Source organism: Tamandua tetradactyla, chromosome 9 (assembly GCF_023851605.1).
Source record: "Tamandua tetradactyla isolate mTamTet1 chromosome 9, mTamTet1.pri, whole genome shotgun sequence".
Classification (NCBI taxonomy): Eukaryota; Metazoa; Chordata; class Mammalia; order Pilosa; family Myrmecophagidae; genus Tamandua; species Tamandua tetradactyla.
Genome location: NC_135335.1, coordinates 65848556 through 65868664, shown reverse-complemented (window position 1 = coordinate 65868664; position 20109 = coordinate 65848556). Strand labels below are relative to the sequence as shown.

General features: G+C 41.6%; 1 protein-coding gene across 1 annotated transcript in view; it reads left to right on the top strand.

Annotated features, from left to right (window-relative positions):
* MYO10 (myosin X) overlaps positions 1-20109 on the top strand; it is a 232699-nt gene that overhangs the window by 187728 nt on the left and 24862 nt on the right. Inside the window, exons 20-27 of the mRNA XM_077116886.1 lie at positions 3889-4013; positions 4108-4222; positions 10528-10634; positions 11490-11720; positions 12062-12107; positions 12447-13328; positions 14847-14970; positions 18586-18829. Of these exons, the coding sequence (XP_076973001.1) occupies positions 3889-4013; positions 4108-4222; positions 10528-10634; positions 11490-11720; positions 12062-12107; positions 12447-13328; positions 14847-14970; positions 18586-18829 (1874 nt within the window). The remainder of the gene's footprint in view (positions 1-3888; positions 4014-4107; positions 4223-10527; positions 10635-11489; positions 11721-12061; positions 12108-12446; positions 13329-14846; positions 14971-18585; positions 18830-20109) is intronic.

Below are 20109 nucleotides of genomic sequence, written 5' to 3'. Positions count from 1 at the left end.
CCACTTTATTTTCTTTAATTAATAAGCATAGCATGAATGTCCACTTCCCATGTTATTGCCAAGTCTGACATATGTGTTAGAGTTTATGCAATATTAATGAAATGATGGAAGGCTAGTGAACATTTAGGGTAATCAGATTCATTAAAACATAACTACATTTATTTTTCCCTTTTCATTGTAAAGCACCTCCCTTTGTGTTTCTGTGTCTCTCTGTGTCAGGGCCTCTGTTGCCCTTTATTTAGATTTTAAGCCATAGAGGGTCAGGCTTCCTCTGAATTGATTTTTAGATAGGACTTAGGGTGTTCTGTTTTCAGTCATTTGTTTTGTATAGGCGTTTCTGCAATCTTGTTTTTCCAGATTATAGGGGGGACAAAACTCCAGTTTTTCTCCTTTTTTGGTAGGATTAATTTACCTTCTGAAGGCATACATTGAAATTAAATCTGCGCTCATCTCCATGCTTCCTCTTACCTCCCTCTCTTCTTGCCCATTTTAAATGCTTGTAGATCAGTCTGGCATTTAAAGTCCTCTTGGACCAGCTTCTCTTCCAGTCTTGGGACTTTCTCTTTCCCTTTTCACCCTTTTTCTAGCACAACCACCAGAATCTATTCATTCTGTTTCTGATTTAACTTATTAAAAATGTTATTTTTAAATATCTTTGAGCATATATAATCACACGTAAATTTCTCATATTGTTAAATATAATTAATTCCTTCTTTTAGTGCAGCTTAATTTTTTTCTTAGCTTTGTTACCCATAATAGTGCCCCCAACTCAGAAACTAACTAGTCCTCCCAGGTGTTTCTCCCTGTACTGCTCCATGTACATATCTAGATATAAACATAGCAATACACACACACATAAGTAGAGCAACTGAGGGGCGGTAAATGATTCTTTTATAAAAATCAGATTATGGTATATAGATTTTTCTGTATCGTGCTTTTCTCAAGAAAAGGCCTCAGAGTCTTGTTTTTTTTTTTGTTTTTTTTTTAATGGTTTGATTCTGTCATCCTTCCTGATGTGGCTGGTGAGAACCTCTGCCCGACCCTGCGCTCCCTGCAGCCCTCGGTTCTGTCCCAGGCCAGCTGAACGTCCTCCCCCCCTCGCTGCTTTGTTGCTGCTTTGTTCCTGATGCGAGCGAGTGCCAGGTTCAAATTCAGGCGCCACCGATTAGATGCACCTCCCTTGCAGGGCATTTAATCACGAGTTTAAGGAGGCGACGTCCTGAAAGTGTCAGCGTGAATTTGTAAGCTGTGCACTGCCATCCCTCCTCACCCTTCCTTGACAAGGCTCTTTAAATCTCACCTTCTGCCCGGAGGCTTCCCTGGTGTCACATTCTTTCTTACATGTAGTGCTGTTTGATGTACCTTCACCAAATTTGAGCCTCCTTGGAAAAAACTCCGGACCCTACATCTTTTCTTCCTTTTTTGTTAATCCTCCCTGAAGCATGCATCATGAAACCTCGCACACAGTTGGTGCTTAATAAGCAGTTAGCAGAAGGAGACCAGGCTCTGATGCCTGCGATTGCCCAGGCTTGTGGCTTTTACTTCCAAAATCCAACCTATTTGCAGCCAGCCAGACTGCGAGGTTAGCTCCCTGCAGGAAGTCTTTGTGGGAGTGGAGGCAAGTTCTGGAAAACTAGTTACCGGGTCAGGCTGAAGTGCCTCCACCAGGTTTTGAAAGGCAGAAAGCCTTTAAGTGGTTACTTGTCCAGTTTCCAGCTGTGTACATCTTTGAACATTCAGTTCACCAGAAAAGGAAGTTTGAAACTGAAAAAGGGAAAAAACACCAATCGAAGTACAGGTTTCTCCCCCCTCATCCCCACCATGATTGCCAAGAGAGTTGCCCAGAGCGACAGTCAGCCTGGACACCCCGATCCCCCCTCTCCTCCTTGCTGTAAAGGGGCAGAAATCCACGCTCCATGGGAGCCTGGAACCTGGAGGGGCACTGCTGCCCCCTCCCCTCCCTGCGCCGGATCAGATCCCGCAACCACACCACACTAATTAGCCCCAGAATGGAAGGGGTTGTCATGGTGACTGAGCGCTTTTTAAAGCACCGGAATGGTGTTCCTTATTGTTCGGTGTCTTAGGCTGTAGGGAAAAGGTCAGCCTGGCAGTTGTTTTCCATATGAATTTTGGCCTTAGAGTCAAACCTAAGGTGGAGCGTCCCTCACCGAGACTGGGAAATGGTAAGTGATACTGAACTTTGCTGGTTGGGGAGCCTGTTTTAGTGATGTCTCTTTAGATGTTTTGATCAGTCTAGTGCCAAACTAAGGACTTGAATAGACTTGGTCAAGAGAGAGTGGAAGAAGATAAGCAAGGAAAAAGCATGAGTCCGGAACAGTGAAAGCTTGAGAGGTTTTTAGAGCTGTCTTATTATTAAAGTCTTTGGGTTAAGTATTCAATTAGAAGTATTCAATTCAATTTAGTAATCCTGACTAAATTGAATAAAGTTGCATAAGTCCTATACTTTATTCAGTTGTAGATTGCAAATGGCCAGATATATTCCTAAATAAATAGCAGCATTTGAATCAGATATTTTCAGAATGTTTGCTTTCCACCTACCCCCAACCCCCTATACCTTTTAATTTCTAATCCAAAGATGTGGAACAAAAGTAACGAAGGATAATTTTGTTTTTCTAAGGACGTCTAAGATAATTAAGACTAAAAAGCAAAGCGCCACTTTTCTTTGGACGTGTGCCCTAATTTATTGGGCAGACTTGGTTTGCAAACTAAAGACAATTGAACCTCCGTGTTTGTAGAAGAAATTAAATGTAAGAGAAATCAGCTCGCTAGAGATTGTGGCCACTGTTCAGTCAGAAGCTGTGAAGGAAATTTGCAGAGCATGCTTGAAATTTATTTTTGCCAAGTTTGAAAGTGCACAGAATAGCAGAACTTCAAGCTGGGTTTTGTATTAATGACTGGCTGCATTCTTAAGGGTCATAAATTAAGCCACATTCCATTTTTTGTACTTCCTCTTTACTTACATCTTAGGGCCCTATTTGTCAGTTATTTAACTTCGTTCACAGCTGTTTATGATAACGAAATACATATTAAATGAAAGGAATGGGGGGTTGGATTTAAAAGAAAATCACTGTCCAAATAGCTGGGACTGGTAAATGACCTACTTTTTCTGCCTTATTCTAAAAAACTATTGTCGAGTCAGCACTGCCAGTTTGTTTAGCTACTGAGCAGATGAGAGAGTCCTTTCAGAATGTTAAGCCTTGGTTTGATTTTCTCTATATTTAAGTAGATTAACGTTTTAATTTGTATGTTCTTGAGCTCACTTTACTTAGTGATAACAGTATTGAGCACTCAGTAAATAGGGTGCTTGACTAGAAATTGAGCATATTTAAATTCTTCTTTATTTTGTCTCTCTTCTATTGGATAGCATTGGTCTGTGTCTGTGTGTGTGTTCCATGTGTGCCCATGTCCGTCCCTCACTATATCACTGAATTCTTTAGCTAAAGCAATGCCTTTAATTGCAAGTTCAAGAAGTCTGGCATTTGCATGACACTTGAGTTTCTTTCAGAGAAATAGATTTTAAAATGTGAGACCACCAGAAGTTTGAACACTGATTAATATGAAAGAATTATCGGTATTTTTAAAGATGTGATCTGGTGTGGTGGTTATGTTTCAAACAGTGATGCATACTGGATTATTTACAAGTGACAGGATATGATGCCTGGGACTTACTTCAAAAAAATAAAAGAGGAGGGAGGGAGGGACCCATGGATGGGGACAGGTTTGAACCTGGGTGATGCTTATTGAAGCTAGGCAAATGAGCATTTGGGAGTCCCATTTTAATTTTATATTTTGTTTGCTCAGAATCCTCATGCATGCTGAGAGGTAGCTTTTGTTAACTTTATCTTCTTCCCTGCTCATGTGTTTTAGATGCCAGACCAGTTTGATCAGGCCATTGTCCTGAACCAACTGCGCTACTCCGGAATGCTGGAGACGGTGAGAATTCGAAAAGCTGGGTATGCAGTCCGAAGACCCTTTCAGGACTTTTACAAAAGGCAAGAGGGGGCCGAATGACTCCTAGTTCTTTTCAAAGGGATTGGGTAAACAGGGAGTCTGAGCCTAAGGTGACACTGTATCCTTATTTTGCAGATATAAAGTGCTGATGAGGAATTTGACTCTGCCGGAGGATGTCAGGGGCAAGTGCACAGCCCTGCTGCAGCTCTATGATGCCTCCAACAGCGAGTGGCAGCTAGGGAAGACGAAGGTAAAATGATGGGAAAAGAACAGCCTCCACCTCCTCAATGCCTGGGAAATGTTAAAATGACATTCAGAGGGTTTAATGTTCGATGGCACTGTTTCTGAATTGTTTTTAGCATGGGGAACATACTCAGGTAATTGCGCCCATCATAATCTTCTCTTTTCCAAAGAGTTAATATTTTATTTGAATTCTCAGCTTTTCAGATTCTCACACTGCTTTTCTTTGTAGACACCTTGAAGCCTGTGATCCTAAGTTTTTGTTTATGTGCATGTATCTGTTCAGGAGATCAATCGATATTGGCTGATCAATGAGTCAGTGCCAGGTGGCCTCCGGAGTCGAAGATGTGAGACCCCAGACTCTTCTCACTTTGTGTCATTCAAATGCTGGTTGTTACATTCCCACAGTGTGGAAGCCGTTGTGGAGGGAGGTCAACAGACAGTCCTCAGATTGCATAGTTTGCCATAACCCAGTCCAGGAAGCTGAGTGAAATTCATTCTTTGAACTTACTGGTCATAATCTCTTTGCTCTTGAAGAATGTTTACCTGGTGAGGGATTTAAAATATAAACATTGAATAGGGTGGAGATGGCAAGCAGAGGTATTATGTTAGCCAGCTATTGCTGTGTAACAAAGTACCACAAACTTAACATCGTTAAACAAGACAATTTATTATTGCACAGTTCCCATAGATCTTGGGTCCGGCCTCAGCATAACAGGGTTCTCTACCCAGGGGTGTCACAAGGCTGCCAACAAGCATTACTGGACTGCATTGCTTTCTGGAGTTCAGGGTCCTCTTCCAAGCCCACATGGTTATTGGCACAATTCTATTCCTTGTGGTTGGAGAATTGAGGTTCCCATCTTCTTGCAGGCTGTCAGCTGCTCCCAGCTCGTAAAGCCCTCTTGCTTCCTTTCATTTGTGGCCCTCTTACAGGTCCCTCACAACAGGAGACCTTTTCACTCCAGGACAGTGTCTTATATAATATAACGTAATTGTGAGAGTAACGTCCCATTGCCTTTGCCATAATCTGTTGGCTAGAAGCAAGTCTCAGCTTCCACCCACACTCAAGGGCTTAACTTCTTGGGGGTCACCTTCATGTGTGCCCACCACAGGTACATGTTCCCTTCTGCCTAGAATTTTACTCTCCACCCATTTAGCGAACTCCTCCTTTAGGTCGTGGCTTAGACATAGACTTTGAAAGGAAACCATTTTCTAACCACTCACTCTCACCCCAAAAACTGGGATAAGTCCCACTTTTATGGCCCCAAGCACCCTGTTCTTAGCCCTGTTGTAGCACTTATCATGCCATCTTGTCATTGCCTATTGACTTCTTCATAATCTTCCAATGGAGAATGTCAAGTTGATTAATTGTTTATGTTTTCCATTTGGTGCCCATAGTAGGAGCTCAATCAGTATTTCTTAAGTGCTGAAAAATTTCAAGGGATGCCACAAAGATGCCTTAGGTTTAGTTGATCAAGGAAAACGTTGCGAAGAAAATGACTCAAGCGAGACTCATGACAGTACAATATAGTTTGCTCTGATTTTTTTCTTATATCAAAAAGCCATTTTATTCTCTATAAAGTGATAATCATCCCTCCATCTCACTGCCTTGTACAGTAGAATAGCATCATCGATTGGTGTGACTCATGCCCACCAATAACAGTCTGTTTTCTGATCCCCAAAGAGCCAATCCAATTTCCCTTACAGCTTGCATTATGGAAATAAGGCCCAAGAAAAGTCTAAGACCTGATAGAATGGGGGATGCAGAGACATAAAGACAGAGGCTTTGTCCTCAGTTTACTGTGTTGCTGAAAGATACCGCATCCACACACACCTGAAAATGAAATCCTGAAGTATAATCTCTTTGAAGATAAGGACACGGCTTCTCTAGGAAAGAGATCACCATTCGTGGAAATGATCAGGGAAGTAAGTACTCAAGAAAAGGGAACCTTCAAAGAGGAGTTATATTTTAATGGATGAAAAGTTATAAGTAGAAGTAAGGTGGAAGCCTTTTTAGCTTACAGAAAAATTAGGAAGTAAATATAAACATTAAAGTGTTTAAATTGGTGTCCTCTAAATGGTTTTGCTCTTGATCGACAGTTGACACTAATTGTCCGCTAGCATGTGTTTGGGGCAGCATTGTCACCGAAGGTCTTTTGTTTAAAGCCATGCATTTCTAGTAAACATCTTGGTTTTCAGGTACAGACATTTTAGTGGTACTTACACATCGAGGAGAATGGAGGCAGTGTTGTTAATTAATGTGTACTGCATTCAGATTCAGCATAACGCCTGGTCTGAATGACCGATGTATATAAAACATTTAATCTTTGTAGAACAGTAATTCCTGTTTAGCACCAGGAAGCATTCTGGAAGACGGTGGGAGGCCTATCGGAAGTGGAGTTTAGGGTGCCAGAGCTTCTCTTTCCTCTCTTTCCTCCCCTACTTTTAACTTTCCCTTTGCCTCCAAATTCCAACTCAAATTTTCTATGGCACATTTCACTTTTCTAACCTGACCTGGTTTTCCTGCATTCTATGGCAAGAAAGCCTGCGAGGGATATTATCTTCAAAATAGTGTCATAGAATAATATGTATGGTCTAATGCTTCATCAAAGATAATGGTGGGAAAAAAAATCACATAATATTGTTCTTAGTAGATATTGAGTAAAATGAAGCAGAGGCGGTGCTTGAGGTTGGAGGAGCCCCGTGGGGAAGGCAATCCTTTCCTAAGCCGCTTTCTCATGCCTACTGCTGACAGTGCCTCCATTCATAGTAGCGGGGTCCAGCTGACTCCATTCTCAGTGACAGCCTGGAGATGGGGCAGTGTGGTGCCGTGACTCAGCACTGGGGTGGGAGAACTAGTATGGTTTCCACATCCTGACGCATAAATCCAGGGTGGGTGTTCCTAATGAAGCGGGGTCAGGTGGCCTGAAGCATTCTGCTTTGATGTTTGCCCTTCAAGTTAGTGAAGGAGATGCAAAATAAAGATGTGAAAATTAGTAGGCAGAGTCCAAGGAGTTATCTTTTTAATGGGCATAAAACTAAAACAGATTTTTCTTGGATTCTGATTCCAACCACAATATTCTTTAGATTTCTGATAAGAGATGAGACACTTATTTCTTGTAGGTTTCTCACTTGTTCACCTAATAAATTTATCACTTATTAGTGTCTGCATATGTTTGTCTAATTGTCACCACCCTCAATACCATTCTTCTCCCAAGATTTGACTTCATTACTTTTCTTTTACCGCTCACCAGAGGAAAAGCACTAGAGTAAGGTCCTTCAGCCAAAAAACAATCTCAAAGAGAAACGTAAATGCTATATGCCATGAGATGAGCCTTTAGAAACTTTTGATAGCAGTTTGCTTGTTGAATCTAATAATTTTAAAAAGAGTTAGAGCTTGTTACATAGCAGAGAAGCTTAGCCTACCTATGGATATGTCTAAGAGTTACTTCGGGAGGACCTCTTTTCTTGTTCAGTTGTGGCCTCTTTCTCTGAGCCCAGCTCTGCGAGTGAAATAATTACTTTGTCCTCTACATGAGACATGACATCTAGGGATGAAAGTCTCCACAGCAACGGGGATATGACTCCCAGGGATGAGCCTCGCCCTGGCACCATGGGATTGACAATGCCTTCCTGACCAAAAAGGGGAAACGAAGTATAACAAATAAGGTATCGGTGGCTAAGAGAGTTCAAATAGAGTCGAGAGGCAACTCTGGAGGCTACTCTTAGGTAAGCTTCGGCTAGACCTTGCTACCTATCATGGTTTGCCAAACCCCAGCCAAAACCATTCCTGCCAACTCTAAAGAGCATCTAGGGCTTTATATGAGATTCTACAAAGGTTCCATGCACTAGAATTACCTTCCAGAAACCTACAACCTCCAGATGGTTCCCTGAACCAGATAAGTCCTGAAATGCCTAGAAGCCAGCCTTGCCAGAACCTCAACTAGTTCCATGCCCCTATCCCATGTTATCAACAGCCCCTTCCAACATGAAAAAGTTAGAATGGGTATAGCCCAAATAAGGAATGGGACAGAGAACAAAGGTGAGGGTGGAGTTATACTGAGAACGTAGGGTTTAACAAGTGAGTATGATTGCTGAATTATTATATTGATATTTCTTTTAGTCTCAAGTGCCTTGGAGCAGCTGGAAGTAAAAACCTAAAATTGTGGAACTGTAACCCATACCAAACTCTGAGACCTGTTCTACAACCAATTGTTGCAATGTACTTTGAAATTGATTGCTTTTTTTTGTATGTATGATATTTTTCCCAAAAGAGGAAAAAAAAAAGTTCATTGTGATGATGAATGCACAGCTATATGAGAATACTGTGAACCATTGATTTTGTACTTTGGATGATTACATGATATGTGAATATGTCATATATATCAATAAAATTGCATTACAAATTAAAAGAATTAGGGCTTGCAATTTTTTAACTGCTTATTTTGAAATAATTTCAAACTTATAGGACAGTTGCAGAAATAATACAGAAACCATGCATGAATCACCAAGATACCCAGATCAATGACAGTTTGCCCCATTTGCTGTATTACTCTGTCTGTTCATCCACCTCTCTATTGACCTAGGAGTTTCCTAAACATTTGAGAGTAGGTTGTATACATCATGCTAAGGACTTGTGTTTTATGTTTTGGGATTACCTCTTTCTAGCAATATGCTTTTCTAGTATTTTACAAATGACTTGAGGAGAGCTGGTTTGGGTCCATGTTCTGATAAATACAGAGACATTCATGTTTCTGAAAACCTTTTAGCATTATCCAAGCACACATACTTGCAGCTTGTATCCTTTACATTTAAAAAATCACGCATACAACTTGCTATAGATAGTCTCTTGATGTGTGAGTACAGCCTATTAATTGTACTTATAGGAAGGGGGATTGTATTACATGCTTTTCTAGAAGAGTCATTTGAGGTTGATTTTTATAAGTGTTCAGGGACCAAGGGCAGCAGTAGGTGAGGTGTCTAGTCACATGGTGGCTGGACTCTTTATTTGCTCTTTTTGTATGGTGGGGGTCACATTTCATTCTTTTTCCATATAACTGTCCCGTTACTACAGCACCATTTGTTGAATTATTTTGGGGGGGTTGGGGGTGGGGTGGAGTGCATAGCTGGGAGTTGGACCTGGGTCTCCCCTGGCAGGCGAGAATTCTACCACTGAACTGCTCTTGCATCCCGTCTTTATATGCTTTTTAATCCAAATGCTAGTGAGGGTGTGGAGAGTCTGGAAAATTGGGGCATCAAGAGGGTATATAGTGTATCATTATTGACCGAAGTGATGTCTGGGAGCCTAAACTAAAGCAAGATTGTGAGAGAGGCATGTGACTTTTAAAACCCGCCCCCCCACCCACAACCACCACCAAATTATCTGACAGTCAATAAGAGCATAAAGATATTTGGCATGAGTTTTATTAGGGAATATTTCAAAGCTTTTTACCCATTTGTTAAATTTGAAATTTCAAAATTGAAAGCTACCTTGACCAAGGGGCAGAGGAGGTCTTAATATTTCAAAAGTTAGGAATTCCGATACAAAGTGCTTGTCATCACACATACCATCTTAATGAAGAGCTGTGGGATCTAGCTGTCCATACACAGACAGCAGACAGAAAATACCTATAATTTATTTAGCCCGTAGTCTAGTTTTCTGTGGTAGTGGAACTGAGCCATACCTTAAATGGTTTGATCTTAATTCCAAACTGAGATTTCAGAATGACATGCTTAATGTCCGTTTTTTTAACATGATTTCAAGTTTTTGAAGTGCAGATGCCTTGAACAAAAGCTAGCCATGAAACTTGACAGGCATGAAGAGCTGGTTTCCATGTGATAGAGTAAGACATATTTGAGAAGTGTCCTGGGATTTTCTCTCCTCCCTCCCTCCTTCATAGAGCTTCCCTCTTATTTGTTGCTTAGACTCTAAGAACTATTTGTCCTGGTCCACAGTGAGATAGAGCATTCAGCAACATTGATCACCTGTCAGTCTAATCATACATGTTTTTAAATTGGGACTCGGATTTAATGTATCATTTTAATTTCTTTCTGGTAATATATTTTATTGTATTTTACAAATACATCAGTCCATAACAGGAAATTTTTAAAAATAAAAATAAAAATAACCCAAAAATCTCATTCCCCTCAGGGCATGCGAGAAACACTGTTTAAAAAAGCATACTTGGAGCAAACATAAGGAGAAAGAAAATAGCACAGCTCCCCCCCCACCCCCACCCCCCACTTCCATTTCAGGGATGTCTTCCTTTACCTGCTGTGCATTTCAGTTCTCACGTGTGACTCTCCCCGGGGCAGGTCTTCCTCCGGGAATCCTTGGAGCAGAAGCTGGAGAAGCAGCGGGAGGAGGAAGTTACAAGGGCGGCCCTTGTGATCCGGGCTCACATTTTAGGCTATGTGGCCAGGTAAGAGCCCTGCATGTGGAGAGAGGCCGCTAGGCTCCCTGCAGAGTCCCTTCCACTGCATGTCTGCCACCAGGCGCAGTAGCACGGGCTGTTTGCATTGGATTCAGCATAGATCTGAATCCTGGCTTAGGCCTGGAGCGTGTGTGTGTCTCTGTGTGTGTGCATGTGCATGTGTGTCTTCTAACAAGCAATGCCAGTGCCCTGTTTGCTTGATCTGGGCAGAAGTAGGTACCAAGTACATCTCATTTGATCTGGTGACATTACGGGACTCTGCCAAGGTACTGAAATGGTTTATGTAGTTCCCCTGGTTCGTGTATCGAAGCCGTGGACCCAGCGGGTCCTTTACTTTGCTGTCTCACTGAATCACAGAGGTCCATTCTCTAGTTGTTTGCAGGATGAATTTCTTTTCACGTGCACTGTAGTTCTGTCCACCTGATCTGAATAGCAGGCCACATGAAAACGGAGACATTGACATTTTCAGAAATTCAGAGCTGCCCGGCGGTGGCGATTCCCCACCCACTTCCCCCTTATGAACAGGAAAATATATCAGATCTCTTTTGGTCCCATTTACAACCCGGCTTCCTGCCAGCACTATTCAAAGTAAACATTAGGGGTTGTGCGTTTATTTAGCCAAGAGAACACCAGGCTGTCCTTGCCTCTGTTCTGTTAGTCTTTTGTTTTCAGTCTCTTGTTTTGGCCAGAGGGGCCACTATGCTCTGTCCGGACTCTCTGATGAGACTGTCTGTCGTCCTTTGGTCCTTTGTTTTGTAGAATTAATGTAAGCTCATTTGGGTAGCTCAAAGCCTCATTACCTCAACGGTTATTCTGTTGTCTTGTTTCGGTTTTTGTTTTCAGAAAGCAGTACCGAAGGGTCCTTTATTGTGTAGTGACGATACAGAAGAATTATAGAGCATTTCTTCTGAGGAGGAGATTTTTGCACCTGAAAAAAGCAGCCATAATATTTCAGAAGCAGCTCCGGGGTCAGATTGCCCGAAGAGTTTATAGACAGCTGCTAGCAGAGAAGCGGGAACAAGAAAGGAAAAAACGGGAGGAAGAGGAAAAGAGGAAACGGGAGGAAGAAGAAAGGTACAGTCCACTTCCTGCTTAGATGAAACAGGACAGGTTGTGAGTCTTCTGCTCAGTATCCATCCATGCAGCAAGATCTCCCCGTGGATGCTGCTTGAATCTCCTATTTGAAGCAGTAACTCTTGGTGGCTCTGATGTACAATTTCTTGGCAACGTTAATGACCCAGTTCTGTGTATGTTTTTTTATTCAGGGCATAGAGTAAATGCATCACCAAGACAAGACAATGCCTATAGCGAAGCATTTTTTTAAAAATTATATTGCTTCCAAAAGTGGCTCCTAGGATTTTTCTTGTTCACTTTTTCTTTTCTTTCTTTTCTTGTTTTTTGTTTACCACTTTTAGAGAAAAAGAGAGAGCACGAAGAGAAGCCGAGATCCGTGCACAGCAGGTAAGGAATGTTTCGATACTTTGGCTATTTGTTTCTTCCTTTCCTTCCCATTTCACATGCTTTCACTCAAGCATTCAAAACTGAAATAAAGCAGAAAACTAGAAGAAGGACTTTAGAGGAAATGGCTTATGATGCAATTTCTAGTCCATGACAGTTGATTTCTGGCTGGGGTAAAGCTTAGTGAATATCTCAGGTTTTCATGTGACTCACCTACCAGGTAGTTTCTCTAAATCAGTATAATCTCATTTCATCATGGTTCTTCACTGCAAAGGGGAAATGAATGATGCTTGTATTTTTTGTAGTGAAACCATCTAATATCTCCCTTCCTTGTATGCCCAGGAGGAAGCAAGGAAGCAGCAAGAACTTAAAGCCTTGCAGAAAACTGAAAAAGAGGCCGAACTGAACCGGGAACTGGAAAAGCAGAAGGAAAACAAACAAGTAGAAGAGATCCTCCGCCTGGAGAAAGAGATAGAGGACCTCCAGCGCATGAAGGAGCAGCAGGAGCTGTCCTTGACTGAGGCCTCCCTGCAGAAGCTGCAGCAGCTGCGGGACGAGGAGCTCAAAAGGCTGGAGGATGAGGCATGCAGAGCCGCCCAGGAGTTCCTCGAGTCCCTCAACTTCGACGAGATCGATGAATGTGTGCGCAACATCGAGCGGTCCCTCTCTGTGGGCAGCGAGTTCTCGGCCGAGCTGGGCGGACTCGCTGAGAGCGCCTGTGGGGTGAAGCCCAGTTTCAACTTCAGCCAACCTTACCCAGAGGAGGAGGTCGATGAGGGCTTTGAGGCTGACGATGATGCCTTCAAGGATTCGCCGAACCCCAGCGAGCACGGCCACTCGGACCAGAGAACAAGTGGCATCCGGACCAGCGACGACTCCTCTGAGGAGGACCCGTACATGAACGAGGCCGTGGAGCCCACCAGCCCCAGTGCCGACAGTACTGTGCTTCTCGCCCCGTCGGTGCACGACTCGGTCAGCCTGCAGAACTCCTCCAGCGGGGAGTCTACCTACTGCCTGCCCCAGAGCCCCGGGGACCTCCCCTCCCCGGACGGGGACTACGACTACGACCAGGACGACTATGAAGACGGTGCCATCACTTCCGGCAGCAGCGTGACCTTCTCCAACTCCTACGGCAGCCAGTGGTCCCCAGATTACCGATGCTCCGTGGGCACCTACAACAGTTCCGGAGCCTACCGCTTTAGCTCGGAAGGGGCACAGTCCTCGGTGAGTCTCCGGCTGCCCTTGGTACTGGGGAATATCCATCTTGAGATAGAAATTGTCGGCGGTCTACATTCTTACTGCATCATCGCTGGATTAAGTTACATTCCTTTACAGAACGTAGGAAGATTTCCAAGTCACAGTCTTCAAGATCATTTCAAGCCCCTTTCTCTTTCCAAAAGCAGTCGAGTTGGGAGATGGAACTTTGATTTCTTTCTTATATTCAGTTCTCAATTCACAGAACTGCGTTTTTAATTTTTGTTATTAATTTTTTTATTTTTTTTTTAAATACCAAAAAACACCAAATTGCAAACATTCGTAGCTTTTGATCATTCTGTGCTACATATATAATCAGTAATTCGCAATATCATCACGGAGTTGCATGTTCATCATCATGATCATTTCTTGGAACATTTGCATCTATGCAGAAAAAGAAATAAAAAGGAAACAGAAAAAAATTCATACATACCATACCCCCCTCCCCCTCACCAATCACCAGCATTTCATTCTAAATTTATTTTAACATTTGTTCCCCCAGTATTCATCTTTATTCCATATGTTTTACTCATCTGTTGACAAGGTAGATAAAAGGAGCATCAGACACAAAGTTTTCTCAATCACACAGTCACATTGTGAAAGGTATATCATTATACAATCATCTTCAAGAAACATGGCTACTGGAACAGTGCTCCACATTTTCAGGCAATTCCCTCCAGCCTTTCCACTACACCTTGACTAACAAGGTGATATCTATTTAATGTATAAGAATAACCTCCAGGACAACCTCTTGACTCTGTTTGGAATCGCTCAGCCACCGACACTTTATTTTGTCTCATTTCACTCTTCCCCCTTTTGGTCGAGAAGGTTTTCTCAATACCCTGATGCTGAGTCTCAGCTCATTCTAGGGGTTTACAGAACTGAATTTTGCCTAAAGCCTAAGAAAACTGGCATTTTAAACCGAGGCTTTTGCAGCAGGTTGGGGAAATGAGACGCACCCTAAATTGGAACTAGGATTGCCCTGGGCAGAATGGGGAACTTTGGTTAAAGCAGCTTTCCAGTCCTCAACACAAGATGTTATTTCTTATACTGGTTGTAAAGGAGGAATCTTGAGGCCTTTTCCAGTCTCTGGATTTATTTGTTTTTCCCATTGGTCGTGCATCAGTGCTTCCTTAACTAAGACTTGGAAATATTTTTAGCGTACTAATTTAAGAGGAATTAGCTCTGGCATGGTTTGATTAAAATTATACCCTTCAGCAGCAGTGTTGTTTCTTAGGATTGAAAGATGGTTTTTGGTTTAAAGTATGATTTGTGTTTTAAGAATCAATTTCAATAGGCCATTTGACCTTCAAAAGCTAATATTTTGTAATTCTGAGTTTTCTTAATGTCTCATCTGTTGTAATGTTATACGAATCAGAGGATTGCTTCTTTGTCGGTTATAATTAAAATTTTGGTAGATGCTGGGCATTTTTGTTGCTTGCTTTCTGGCCCTTTTGCTCATCATTGGTTTTCTCTCCCCTTATGCAGTTTGAAGATAGTGAAGAAGACTTTGACTCGAGGTTTGATACAGATGATGAGCTGTCTTACCGACGGGACTCTGTCTATAGCTGCGTCACACTGCCATACTTCCACAGCTTTCTATACATGAAAGGTATGGCCTGCAGCCACCACCGAGCGGGCAGGGGGAGAGCAGTGGAAAACAGATTTTATTTTTGTCACTGAGGCTGATTGAAGGGGAAAGTCACCCAAATTCCCCTCACCTCAGTGTTAGGTACATTTAGGTGAGTGGAGAATGCCATGGCTGTATAACTTGAGTGGCCTGTTATACTGTAAATAATGTTACCTTGAATCTCCTTGGATGGGTGCAAAGTGACAGGACAAAGAGTTTACAATCACTGTCACCTTTTTCAACCCTCTTGCATTTTGCCTTCTCATCTTATACATTTTGTTCTTTTCCTTTCTCCCTACTTCCCTTTCTCTCTCCTCTTTCCCTCACTTTTCCTCTCTTTCTCTCATGCACACACACATGTGCATGCACTGCTGAAATTGATATGACCAGTTAGAGTGATAAACTACATTGTTCTCAGGGGAGTAGTATTAAAAGGGTAGGCTATACACATGGAAGAAATAAAAATCGTCAGAGGCCCCCCTTGCTTGAAGTGTGAACTGAAACTTACTGTCTGTTCTACTTTTGTGATGAGAATTTTAGTCATCTGTTTTAATTGCTATTAAACTTTGAATGTACTATTTACACTTGATCTTAGGCCAAAGGCCAAGAAGTGTTGAATCTTCTATTTTAAACCTAAATGCTTGGGAGACCTTGAAGATACTCCTTTTGGAAAACTGCTTAATTAGGACCTCAACTCCTGCCTTACTCGCGTTCTTGACTTTGTCTTCTGAGTCAGTGGCAGTTTCAAGTAAGGATAATGAGATCCCACCATCATCACTGGTTGTTGATGGGAGCTTTAGATGGATCCTTGAAAGAGGGAACTGTCTTGTTTTTTGCATTGTCCTAGTCTGGAAAGTGTCAAAAAAAAACTTGGAAATGGAGTAGGCACAACAAGAACCCTAACCCCCAGATGATGTCCTTTAACTCGGCTACCCTTTCTTTCTCTCCTTTGATTGGTTTCTCTCTTCTTCAAGTTTTGTTTGGTTTCTGCTTTCTTTGACCCTTTCTTCACTTTATTTTATGCCACCTTTCTTTATTCACTTTTCCTGTTTATCTCTTTCCCCCATTAATTTGTTATTAATAGCCTGTACTCCCTTTCCTTGTTTCTTCTCCATTGCTTCAGTCTCCTTGGGCTTATTTATCCTTTTTCACATGCCCTTTTCTCCTCTTTAATGCTCCCCCCCCCAATTTGATTTCTGTTTTGCTACTTTTCTTTTTTTACCACCATTTCCCCTTCTTTAGCATTAGTCTAGCTAATAACATCACCCATTTGCTTTTCAAAATTCTGCTATTCTTAGGCTCAGAATCCATCACTGGATTTAGTTTAGGAGGAGGTTTAGGAAGAGACTTGTTAGTGCCTCAAGCCCCTGCTTGGTGTAGATTTGCGTAGGCTTGCTGGAATGAAAAGATTGAGAAATCCTAAATGCATGAGATATCCAGCATGAGAATACCTGACAAAGAAAAAGTTATAATCACAAATCTGAACTGAATAATCCACTACATGTCTAATACATAACATTTGAAGATCTTCTTATTCAGTTCTTGGGTAGAATAAATATAAGCTTTTTATTATTATCTAGTCCCCTCCTTCCAATAGTTTTTAGTTCCGCAAATTAGCTTTAAAATTTCCTGTCAACATCACTGTGGTTTATAATATATGGCTTTGGGTTTATAACATAATTTTGTCTGGTTAAAACAAATGAAATTAGGAAAGAGTAAAGATACATTCAAAGCATTGAAATCAGAGCTACAGAAGGTAAGTAGATGAGAGTTTTTGATCCCATATCTTTAAACAGATTATTGTGCAGATACAGCATCATTTAATCTTTAATAAATCTTAAAGTAGTGACCAAAAAAATCTTGGGGAAACCGCTGATATAGAAAATCCCATCACTAGATTATAATTTGTGGGCATAAGTAAGTTTTATCAGCTTATAGCCCACTGAAGGTGTTTTTAATTGAGATTAATAGCATCAAATTCTCTAAATGATTATGGAGAGAGGGAATTGGCGAAAGAGGGCCAAGGTGAGTATTATTAATAACATACGGGCAACAGATTGAAATCAATCAGTGGTAGGAGCTATGGTGAGGATTGATCTAATCTGTTATCTTTGAAACAATTGTGAATGACCCTGATCGTTGAAAGATGATATGATAATAGAATTATCTTCTCAGGGCTTGTTTTGAGAAACCTGGGTTAAAGTCACAAATAAAAAATGCTAATAATGTTTCATTCTGCTAGTCCTTGGCAAGTTTGCTGCTGGTTAGGAAATGGGTCTGGAGCTTGGCATGTTTGCAGAGACTTCTCAGCTGGATGAGCCTGAAATGCTTTAAGTAGAAGATGGGACAGCAGTCTTGCATAGTTCAACTAAGGGTTTGAACTTAGTTGTCTGTCCATTGCACCCTGAACACAGACCAGCAGTGTCACTGCTTCATTTGTTCTAATGTGAAATTTCACACTTATGATCATTGACAGAACTACTGAAAAAATAATCTGAAAAAGTCTGTGTTTACATATATTTTCCACTTATATTGTTTATACTTTAAATGTCTATTTTTAAGTGTCCCTTCTTTTTATTACTGGCTGATCAAAAAAATTGTGGACATTTTATAATAGATGCTGAAGTAGATTATTTTTTCCATGTGTTAATAAAAAGGTGTTTTAAAAGGTAGCGGCAGTATGTCACCCTTGAGCATCATTAGGGAACCTAGAAAACTAAAGCAAATACCTTTCTTGAAGAATATTAGAAAGATAGATAGGTTTTTTTTGGCCTGAGCAGGCTCTAGGAATCGAACCCGGGTCTCCAGCATACCAGGTGAGAATTCTGCCGCTGAGCCACCATTGCACCACCCTAGAAATATTTTTTTATCTTATGGAAGATGACACCTGAATATCCTTGCCTAATTTCTTCCAACCAAAGACATTTTTCCACTAGATATATTGCCTCTAATTTCTTGTTTTTTAATACCAGTTCCAGTTCAGTTTGGACTTTTGCTGCATTTCAAATTCTAAATCATATACCTCTAACATTTTCAGATAATGATGCTTTTCTTTGAAATGATGTGCTTATCTGAAAAAGCCGTTATTTTGTTTCCCTATGTAAGTTCGTGTTTATTACTAAACCCTGGAATCACTGATAATTCTTGTTCCCACGCTGACTAAACAGGGAAGGGAACGTGTAAACTTTGACAGCATTAAAAAATAATCTCCTCTGTGGGGAGATGGAAGATAAGCATGATGCATCCATACGAAATTGTCGCCCTTGATTTATCCTTGAATCTAGCCTGTCACTGCTTTATTTGCCTTTCTGTTCACTCCTCACAGAGCTCTCTCAGCAGAGTGGGCAGGAGCTGCTTTGGATGCATGCCAGTAAGGAAGGGACCACCACGTTCTTATTAGACTCCAGCTAATACTGGGTAGTATCTGTTACTGTACCCAGAGCACAGCAGCAGGGTCCTGCTGCATAGGAGGCATTCTCAGGCCATTACAGTTGGGGCAGAATTCGAGATAGGCTAAACCTTAAGCTCGTCTGCTGATGGTGTTGTCTGGTTTGACTGACATTCCTAAATCTTCCTCACCCAATCTTGGGAGAACAGGTGGCTTAATGAACGCCTGGAAACGTCGCTGGTGTGTCCTCAAGGACGAAACCTTCCTGTGGTTCCGCTCTAAGCAGGAGGCGCTTAAACAAGGCTGGCTCCACAAAAAAGGGGGGGGCTCCTCCACGCTGTCCCGGAGAAACTGGAAGAGGCGCTGGTTTGTCCTCCGGCAGTCCAAGCTGATGTACTTTGAAAATGACAGCGAGGAGAAGCTCAAGGGCACCTTGGAAGTCCGGACAGCAAAGTATGTAGACCAATCTGGATGTGTGGCCACCTGGGTGGTTCTTTGGGGCTCAATTCTGCCAGTCGTTAACAGAGCTATCATATGCCAGCTCTTATCATATGGTGCAGTAGGTTATACTCTAATAGGTGTTGGTAAGTCCTAGTAATACAGGTTCAGTGGATTGAATTAGGAAACTGCGGAAACAAGTTTTAATCTGTTAAGAGTTCACTATTTGTGGTTACATTCAGACATTTGGTTTGCATTTATACAGCAAAGGTTGACCAGTTGGACATATAATTAACATATAATATAATTTGAAATATATTGCTGTGGGCAGGGATAGTTAGATGAATATTGAACAGTTGGTTGAGAGTCTTTTCATTAATCACCGTTAACATTTCCAATTCTCTCTCTCTCCCAACCATTAGCCATTAGATTGCTAAATTGAGAGCTGTCTTTCAATCTGGAGATGTTTTTCTAAAATGAATTGTCGGTTTTCTACCTTAGTTAGTTATACTAGGCATCCCCCTTCCCAGCAATGGGAGGAACAGAGCTGGTCTTTGAATAATGCGCCCTCTTTTCTTGCCACCCCTTTATTGAACCAAAGCACCTGTTATTTTTGTTGAAACTTAAGTAACATCTGCAGAAAATTATTGATGTTGGGGACAGCTGGTTTTCTCAGGTAACTGGATACTGAACATGAAAACCTGTTTTGGAATGACTTAAAACTGCTCTATTCAATAGTGAGCAAGAGCAACCACAAGAATTTAGAAAGCTGGTAAAACAAGCTTTGAGAGATGTTAATTCCTGAAGTCCTCAGACATGAAAAATGAAATGTTTCTAATCAGCCAGCATCAGCAACTTTAAAAAATTATTCATTGGAAAGTTAAATGAGGAGAGGAAAGTCTTTTATGCATTTCATTTTAAGGGAAAATAATGGAGTGCAGACAGCAGAGTATCACTGAACTTTTCCAGGCGACCTCTTGGAGTTCATTAGGAGCCCATGATTCACAACAGAGTGGCTTTGTGGAAACTTGGTCCAAACCTTACAAGTTTTCACAGTGTAGCACAGCTCTGTCCCATCCCAGCCTCACATATCTTGATGTCCCTCCTTTAATTCACAGTCCTCCATTCCCCTACATACCTCCCACTCTCACCCCCATCTAGACAGGGAATGCAAATGCTAGGAGGCTGATAGGAAGTGATGGTGTTGAATTTCACCAACATGTGGCACTTACAGCTCACTCTGTGCTGCTTAATAAAACCCTATTCTCTAAATGCTTCAAAGAATTACCCGGAAT